The 9,850-nt window shown below is 43.7% G+C and overlaps 1 protein-coding gene across 1 annotated transcript in view; it reads left to right on the top strand.

Annotated features, from left to right (window-relative positions):
- Window positions 1–8,095, top strand: part of sec63 (SEC63 homolog, protein translocation regulator) — a 27,374-nt gene extending 19,279 nt beyond the window's left edge. The window contains exons 16-20 of the mRNA XM_076273399.1: window positions 237–407; window positions 2,137–2,298; window positions 2,842–3,042; window positions 3,543–3,647; window positions 4,182–8,095. Of these exons, the coding sequence (XP_076129514.1) occupies window positions 237–407; window positions 2,137–2,298; window positions 2,842–3,042; window positions 3,543–3,647; window positions 4,182–4,316 (774 nt within the window). The 3' untranslated portion in view covers window positions 4,317–8,095. The remainder of the gene's footprint in view (window positions 1–236; window positions 408–2,136; window positions 2,299–2,841; window positions 3,043–3,542; window positions 3,648–4,181) is intronic.
- The last annotated feature ends 1,755 nt before the right edge of the window (window positions 8,096–9,850 follow it).

Genomic DNA, 9,850 nt, shown 5'->3' with positions numbered 1-9,850 from the left:
TCCTCTCTCTCTCTCTCTTTCTCTCTTTCTCTCTCTCTCTCTCTTTCTCTCTTTCTCTCTCTCTCTCTCTCTCTCCCCACCCTCTCTCTGTCTCCCTCTGTCTCTCCCTACTCACTACATCTAGTCCGTAGGGTTAATGTACAAACGTTTTTGTCTGTGTGTGTGTACGCCAGAGTAAGGGGCTTGAAACATCACATACCAACTTGAAATAATTGTGTGTGTGTTTTGTACAACAGGGCGACGCCAGCAAAAACAAAAGTGTCAAAGTCTGGCAGAACAAGAACAAAAGCACAAAGAAAGCAGCCAAATCCAAAAAGAGGAAGCCGGCGCCCAAGAAGAAGCCTGCACCCCCTCACCAAGCTAAGGGGGACAAGCCCAAACAGGCCAATGGGAACGTAGCAGGAAATGTGAGCACCAATCAGCCTCTTCTTCTACACCTATAGATATCATTCATTCATTCCAGAGATGTATCATTTTATGCAGCAGGTTCTTAATGTAGTTATATTTTAATTAGACATGGAATTGAATCTAATTAAATTTAATTTAATTTAGTGTGAGTAATTACGCTTCAGAATTTTAATTAGAAATTAGCATTCTCAGTGTACGCTGACGGTGAATGGTGGGTGTGTAAGGGGCGGAGATCAATTAACGCTTTTTAACGTGTTAACCGTCTTTTGATGACGATGGGAGATTGCATTATCAGATGGCAGTTTAGATGGTAGATGAGAGAAGGAATATAGAACGTGGTGTTCCTTACGAAATCGCTGCATGACTGGCCTCACTGTACTGCAGGATTTCACAGGAAGAAATGTCTGGGACTGACTGATAGGATGGGTGTAGTTCTGATGTACGTGTGCTCTGTATACATTTGGTCAATCAATTTACAATTTCAAAACAAATATGAGAAAACAATAGAAAAACAATAGTCATTGTATAGAAATGACGAAATGGAACTAATTGATGGGTTAGGCAAAATGTGTCTCATTTTAAGCATAATATTAGATGTGGAATTTGTCATCTGATCAGTCATTAGCACAGCCAAGTCTTTGATCATTGAGCTTGTTTTTGTTTATTTTTAGGGGTGGTGGGGGCTGCACCTCTGTATGTGTGTCTTTCGTGTTGACAATGAACTAGATGAGCACTCAGAGAGCTTAGTCCTCATTCAAAGTAAAATGCCCTAAAACAGAAACCTGCTCAAGGAGGTCATGAACTTTGAAGGGCTTTAGTTATACAACAAAGCTTCCGTGCTTGCATGCACACTCATGTCTCCAAGCAACACGTTGTTTGTTAGACACGCCTCTCATCGAGAATTCATTCCTCCTAATTACGCCTGTAGCACTGGTGAGATTCTCTCTGAGCGTGAGAGTCAGGTAATCTGTTTGTGTTAAGGACAGAATATCTTTTTGGTTGGGCAAAAAATCCTCGTCTCACCACTGACTTTTGATGTAATAGTCTCAACTACACTGCTCAAAAAAATTAAGGGAACACTTTACAGTTTTCCACAATTGTTAAAACACATATTTTGAAACCTTCCACCCTTTTCTCCATTCTCAAACTACATTCACAGAATATCTGACAGTTCTTGCAAAATAAAACACTCGCCTCAAAAGTTTTACTTGTGCTCAGAACCAAACAGTGTCAGAGTAACGATCCAGTGTATGATTTAAGTGTTCCTTTCATTTTAATTTTTTTGAGCAGTATACTTTGACTGATGACCCATTCTTCCTCTCTTGAGGCATTTTGAAAATACTGCTGGCAGTGAGCTACTATCCTCACCTATGGCTGTATAGTCCACCACCTCTGTGGTGATGATGACTGATCTGGTGAAATTCCACCACGGTGAAAGCCTTTGTTCAAAATAAGCTGCATTTTTATTTATAATTATCCAAATTGATAATTTAATTTTGTAGGTGCGTTTCAAAATATCTGTTCTATTTTGAACTGTCTATATTAAAACAAAACAGTGACCAAATGTGCACAGACATGGAAATTAATCCGTATGGGGCTCTGAAAATCAAAAACCAGAGCGTGTGTGTGTGTGTGCGTGCGTGCGTGCGTGCGTGCGTGCGAGCGAGCGAGCGAGCGTGTTGTGATGTTTCGTCAAATAATTGTTTGTTTGTTTGCTTGCGTCCTCAGGAGGTGGCACTTGCGAAGGAGGAGGAGGAGGCGGGCTCAGACAAGGGGAGCGAATCAGATGAGGGCGGCGAGGGCAACAAGGACTCAGGCAGCGAGAGGGAAGAGGAGAGCGACAAGCAGAGCGACACTGAGGCTGACGAGATCGCTGGCGATGACGAAGAGGTGTGTGTTTTTTTTGTGTGTGTGTGTGTGATGTATGAATGAATGTATGGCAAAAAAGGCAAGCAGAAGTAGAGCTGCTCTTGCCCAAGAAGTAATGTTTCAGTTTCATTTTTAAATGTATTTTATAGTCAACATTGAACTGAAGCTTGACTTTCAAAAATTATCAGAAATCAAATCGTAATGGCAATATCTGTCAGAAAAACCTAAATTAGTTATATTCCCTAAATCATTCAGCCTTAGTGTTCGCACATGAATGTGTGTAAGTGTATATATTCTGTGTGTGTGTGTGTGTGTGTGTGTGCGTGCATGCGAATGTGTGTAAACTCGGTGTTTGGGTGTGTGTGTGTAAACTCTATGTGTGAATGTGTGTAAACTGTGTCTGTGTGTGTGTATATGTGTGTGCGTGTGTGTAAACTCTGTGTGTGCGTGCGTGTAAATATGTGTGTGTATGTGTGTCCATGCGTGTGTGTGTGTAAACTGTGTGGATGTGTGTGTAAACTGTGCGTGCGTGCGTGTAAACTGTGTGTGTGTGTTGCGTTGCAGGAGTGGGAGGCTCTGCAGCAGAGCATCCAGAGGCGGGAGAGGGCCCTGCTGGAGACCAAGTCCAAGGTGACGCACCCGGTCTACAGCCTGTTCTTCCCCGAGGAGAAGCAGGAGTGGTGGTGGCTCTACATCGCTGACCGCCGAGACCAAACACTCGTGTCCATGCCCTACCACGTCTGCACCCTCAAAGACACAGAGGAGGTAGCCATGTGTGTTAGTCAGAGTGTGTGTTGATGTGTTGCATCTGTGGATGTGTGTGCTCATATGTTGCGTGTGTGTGTTTAGTATTTGTTTCAGTCCTCATGTCTGGCTGTGTATGCAACAGTCCCACCCAACCATGCAAAAGCGAGTGTTTGTGTGTGTTTGTGTGTGTGTGTTTGTGTGTGTGTGTGTGTGTGTGTGTGTGTGCGCGCTCTTGTGAATGTACCCTTTCATGAGTATGTAATCGTATGACTAAGTTGAAGTCTGACGTTCCAGCTTCCCGTAACACATATTTTGAGTGTGTCTGTGTTTTGTGTGTCTCTGTGAGCTGATTCATAACAGTTTTTCCTTGGTCAGTTGCTAGGCAACCTCCACCTTATTGTTTCTGCTGTATTGAAGCAGTGGTACTCTTTTAAAGTCTACATTTTTGCGTGTGTGTGCGTGTGTGTGTGTGTGTGCTTGCATCACTGACGGCATCCTCTCTTCTGACGGGTCCTCAGGTTGAGATGAAGTTTCCGGCACCTTCTAAAACGGGAAATTATCAGTACTCAGTCATTCTGAGATCTGACTCCTACATGGGCTTAGACCAGATCAAACCACTCAAGGTACGCTCATTCTCTTACTCACGCTCACACGTGTGTGTGTGTGTGTGTGTGTGTGTGTGTGTGTGTGTGTGTGTCCATTAATCAATCACAGCAATTATCAGTTAGACAGCATACAGATTTGTGTATTATTCCTATGAATAGTATTATTTTTTAATATTGATGGTGTATGGTTCTCTCTCTCTCTCTCTCTCTCTCTCTCTCTCTCTCTCTCTCTCTCTCTCTCTCTCCCCCCCTCTCCCCCCCTCTCCCCCTCCCCCTCCCTCTTGATGTGTGTGTGTGTGCGTGCGCGCGCGTGTGTCGCGCGTGTGTGTGTCGCGCGTGTGTGTGTGTGTGTGTGTGTGTGTGTGTGTGTGTGCGCGTGTGTGTGTGTGTGCGCGCGTGTGTGTGTGTGTGTGTGTGTGTGTGTGTGTGTGTGTGTGTGTGTGTGTGTGTGTGTGTGTGTGTGTGTGTGTACGTGCGTGCGTGCGTGCGTGCGTGCGTGCGTGCGTGCGTGCGTGCGTGCGTGCGTGCGTGTGTCTGTGTGCGTGCGTGCAGTTGGAAGTTCACGAGGCAAAGGCCATGGTGGACAACCACCCTCAGTGGGACATCCCGGACACGGAGGAGGAGGAGGAGCCAGACGACAGCGACGGCATCGAGGAGAGTGAAGAGGAGGAGGAGGACAATGACTAAACATGAACACACACATGCGCACCCACACACACGCCCGCACCCACACACACACGCCCGCACACACATCGAGGAGAGTGAAGAGGAGGAGCAGGACAATGACTAAACATGAACACACACATGCGCACCCACACACACGCCCGCACCCACACACACACGCCCGCACACACATCGAGGAGAGTGAAGAGGAGGAGCAGGACAATGACTAAACACACACACACACGCCCGCACACACATCGAGGAGAGTGAAGAGGAGGACAATGACTGAACATACACACGCCCACATACAGACACACGCAAAGATGTGTTCAGAGACGCATGTCTTTGGAAGCGTACAGAACTAATCCTGCCATTAGTCGCACACGTACACGCACACACACATATACATATATACACACCAGACACACATTGTGCGTCAAGGATACAGACTGCTTTTGTATATTCACACATTGGCTGACGTGCTCCAACCCAACTTACACACACACACGCACACAGAACGTCACCAATACAAAATGAACTCAAAAGCTCCCATCATGCTCTTCTTCTGAAAGCCTGGAGTGTCCATTCCTTCCTTCACATCACAAATCACCCCCATCTCAGATGCTCCCACCATACCCCCCCCCCCCCCCCCCCCCCCCCCCCCCCCCCCCCCCCACACCATCACTATGGAGCCTCGGACACCACACACACACATGCACACAACATCTAAAAAACTATTTGACCAAGGAACTGGACTTGTTTTGATAAGATACACAGTAATGGCCTCACAGCTAGACACTAACACACACACACACACACACACACTGACAGTAGCCCAGCTGGAGTCTCCGTTTGAGCCTTTGGGTTCATACACGATGGCCATTTCTGACCTTAATTAGAGCTTTTCTCCTTCAATCTAGTTGTGTGTGTGTGTGTGTGTGCGCGCGCTGGTGAAAGTTGTTTGGGGAATATGTTTGCTTGTAGGGCATTTTCTCACTCACTTTTTCTCTCTCTCTCTCCTGTGTGTGTGTGGGGAGGGGGGAGGTTAAGAATGCTGAGGCAAGCTCTGAGGGGATGTGGGTCGTTTGTGTGTGTGTGTGTGTGTGTGTTTGTGTGTGTGTGTGTGTGTGCTTCTGCAGACATCTTTGTGCTTTTTAGTTGGTAATGACCACCTAATGACTGCAGTGGTTTATAGTTATGGTCATTCAGAGTAGATGGATTCTCATAAATGAGTCCCTCTACGTGTGTGAGAGTGTGTGTGTGTGTGTGTGTGTGTGTGTGTGTGTGTGTGTGTGTGTGTGTGTGTGTGTGTGTGTGTGTGTGTGTGTGTGTGTGTGTGTGTGTGTGTGTGTGTGTGTGTGTGTGTGTGTGTGTGTGTGTTAGGGGGATTATAAAAGGCTCTCACTCTGCACAAAGCATACTGTATGTCGCAGACTTTGTCAACATAGCCCTTACACAACTCTTTGTTTGTCTGTCAACAAAACTCTTTGTTTGTTTGTCAACACAACCCTTACACAACTCTTTGTTTGTCAACATAACCCTTACACAAATCTTTGTTTGTTTGCTGTCCCACCACTTCACACAGTAGACCGCATGGCTGGTCAGCGAAACCTTTGGAGCCCAGTCTGTATTCCATCAGGATAAGTCCAAGGTGGACGGTCTGGCTGAGCAGTGGAGCTGAACTGTAGTGTAGAGTGGTTGGGATGTATCCGCTAAGCGCTTCTTCTCTTGGGGAAGGAGTGTGGTGTTAGCCAAGAGCCTGATGGTGATCAGTGAATGTAGAGCGAAGCAGAGGAGAGACGCTGGTGTCAGAGATTTTCATGACTTTTTTTAGTTTCTTGTCGTTTTAGTCGTTTTTGTCTTTCATCCTCTTTTCATTTTGTTTCTCTTTCCATTCAATCTCTCGTTCGCATTCCATATCTTCCCCTCTTTCCCCCAAACCTGAGGCCTTACTCTTCGTGTGTGTCGTGTGTAGCTGGGGAGCACAATATGGGAGTTTATTTCCGTTATCTTCATCACTCACTCTGTCAGTTGTGTAGGGGTGTGGGTGTGTGTATCTGAGCAAGATCTTTGCCGTACCACACTTGTAGTAGTCAGTTGGTACATTTGCACTGTCCTGTCTATTGCGATTATGATTGGAGTCGTGGCCCAATCGGAATAAAAATTGTCCCTATAAACACTATGATTAGAACAAACTATAGAACTAACTTTAACATCTCATCCACAGCTTAGGCAATTATGATGGCTTCTACTAAGATCTAAAATCAAGGTCCCATATGAGCATCTGCGCCAAATAGAATGAAATTCTGCATGTCACATGACCTGGCTATTCCGATCATGCCATTCAAGCAGTTGGTCGGATGTTTTCAGTCTAAATTATGTAAATTTGACTGAGCATAAATTGTGCATGTCACTTTGGACAAAAGTGACTGCCAATTACCATAGCCTTAAACAAGGCTATTGTCGTTTGGCTTGCACTTTATTGGAAAAACCTAGAGGTGTGTCTGTGTGTGTGTGTGTTCACACCATGTAGGTATTATTATACAGAACTGCAGAGTGAGGAAGTAGCACCCCCATTTCTTCCCCATGGTTGATAGACTAGCTAATTCAGCCCCAAATGTGCTCACCTCTGCCCACTGGGTGTCTGAACCTTGACCCCTGGTGTTTACTTTCCATGTACGTTTCCCCCAATCTCTGACCTGACTGACCTGCATATCTCTTTCTTTGATTGGTCGTAATAGTTCAGTTTCAAGAGAGCCCTGTAGAGTGGAAAGGAAGACATGTGCAGAGCCAATAGGAAGCAGAGTTCCTCTCTCATCATGATTTGACTGAGAAGTGAATTTTCTTCTTCCAATGAACCAATCATCTTTGTCCAATTTTCTCTCAAGGTGGAGGCTGTACACTTCCAGATTTCGGCCTGACCATTTTTTTTTCTTAAATTCCTTCATCTCCACAGGAGTTATAGAAGTGGCCCCTTTTAATGCCACTTGCGCTAAATCCTCACCATGTCATAAGAATCTTGATCCAACACACACCCACACACACACACACACACACGAGACATTGAATTGTATCCCCCCGATGTCTGAGACAGGACTAAACACAAATGGCACGCTCCCAAGCTTGAAAGGACGTAAACAGACACTTTCAACTAAATCACCATTTCATCCAATAAAATCTCAAATCTTCTGGTTTTTTTTTTTTGGTTTTTTTTTACCACTTCAATCTTCTGGGAGGAAAAAAATATCCAGGATTCTCTTGCTGAATCCTACAGGCTTATGTATGTATTTTATAGATCTTTATGGAGGAAATAACTAAAAACATTTTGGTAGATGAAAACAAAACGTTAAACTCTTAGGTAGTTTTTTTGTTTTCGTTTGTTTATCCTTTTCTTTCATTTTTAGTGTAAAGGAGCGCAAGGTTCTAATCCGGCTGCGTATTATCACAGTATGTTCCACACACACTCACATTCAGCACACAGGTCTACACACAGGGTTTGTCCTGGCTGGATATTATAGTGTTATCGGTTCAAAAAAGAATGTAGCATCATCTTCTACAAGGAACTACAAGCTACACAATAGTCCCCGGAATACCAGTGGAAAAAAACCCTGCTGCAACCTTAGCCTTCATACACAGACACACACACAGAAAAATACACACACTCTTATCGAGGCCGGAGAAGAATCCAGTTACCCAGTAATAACAATGTCTGCCACTTTTGTTTACAACAAAACTGTTATTGTAAATGGAAATAAATATATTATTTGTATTTAAATCATTTCAAATAAAAACTTTTAAAATGATCTTTAAAACGTGACTTCTCTTGAAATAAGGGTTGCATTTGTATTTTATCGCCTTTAATGAATTCTCTAAAATACTGAGCCTTTTCTGGACACATGAATACGTATGGCTGGCAAGTGTTGTGAAATGTCATCGCAAAGCAGCAAACGGGTATTTCAAGCCGCTGGTGTTTCTGGAGTCTCACGAACCTCAAGGTGTAGGATCCTCAAGAAGTTTGCAAGTGTGCATAAACCTACTATTTGGCCACCACTAAACAATGCTCACAAGCAGAAACGGTTGCAGTGGGCTCAGGAATACATGAAGACTAAATTTCAAACAGTTTTATTTACGGGTGAGTGTCGTGCAACCCTAGATGGTCCAGACGGATGGAGTAATGGATGGCTGGTGAATGGCCACCATGGCCCAACAAGGCTGAGATGTCAGCAAGGAAATGGCGGAGTCATGTTTTGGGCCGGAATCATGGGGAGAGAGCTGGTAGGCCCCTTTAGGGTCCCTGACAGTGTGAAAATGACCTTGGCTGTATGTAGAGTTTCTGACTGACCACTTTCTTCCGTGGTACAAAAAGAAGAACCGTGCCTTCCGTAGCAAAATCATCTTTATGCATGACAATGCACCATCTCATGCTACAAAGAATACCTCTGGGTCATTGGCTGCTATGGGCATAAAAGGAGAGAAACTCATGGTGTGGCCCCCATCTTCCCCTGACCTCAACCCTATTGAGAACTTTTGGAGCATCATCAAGCAAAATATCTATGAGGGTTGGAGGCTGTTCACATCCAAGCAGCATCTCTGGGAGGCTATTCTGCAAAGACATTGAAGCAGAAACTCTCCATGAACTCACAAGTTCAATGGGTGCAAGAATTGTGAAGGTGATCTCAATGAAGGGGTCCTATTTTTATTGAAATAACTTTTGATTTATTTTATATCACCTCCTAATGCTGCAAATTCAACAAATTACCATTTTTAGTTCTTTACAACATATTAAAAGTCTTGAAACTGTTGTGCATAATCATTTGGAACAGTGCATTTTGAGTTTTTTATTTTTGAAAAAGAATACTGTTATCATTGGGAGGTTTGTTCAATAAAATTCGAATTATACTTGCGTTGCGCACTGCCTTTTTGTGCGCTGCCAAGTAGGCTACGGCTTGGGCAGCAATATCAAGTTGTTCATGGAAGTGTTTTTCACATACACCATACATTTAGATTATCTAACCGTTGTGTCGCAAATAATAGAACAACTAAAGAAGGAATGGTAATAGTGGGTTACACAAACTAGGCTGTGTAGCCTACAACCTGATTTTTCTTTCTTTTTTTACATTTTCGTGAAGCAAAAACAATTGTTAGGATATAAAACCGTCTATCGCGACAGATGATGTACCAACTTGGTTAATAGACTTTTCTGTTGTGAGACAGGATTTTATGGTAGACTTTTTGTTGTTTTCGGCGACAATGCCTTGCATTTTGCCTGAATTATGAACGTACTGTAATTACAGGCCGAAAAATTTCTTTACAGATGCTGACGTAGGCCTATGTAGGCTATTTGTTAAATTATTGAATTAACATAATTCATCAATATTCGACTAGTGCTATTATCTCATGCATGCTATTTGTGTGTCTGCTAAATGTAATGTAATGTAATTTGTGCAGTCTGGTAATAGTTGTCGTGCTGATAGACTTAATTTTCTAACGTTAATTATTTGGTGAGTGCACTTAAATAAATAAAATGATTAGATCATCTGCATAAAATAGCCTACGAG

The sequence above is a fragment of the Alosa pseudoharengus genome, unplaced genomic scaffold (assembly GCF_046254945.1).
Source record: "Alosa pseudoharengus isolate Yale_2024_CS ecotype anadromous, Long Island Sound unplaced genomic scaffold, YU_APseudo_1.1 YU_APseudo_1.1_scf_7, whole genome shotgun sequence".
NCBI lineage: Eukaryota > Metazoa > Chordata > Actinopteri > Clupeiformes > Clupeidae > Alosa > Alosa pseudoharengus.
This window is presented reverse-complemented; position numbering and strand designations above follow the sequence as displayed.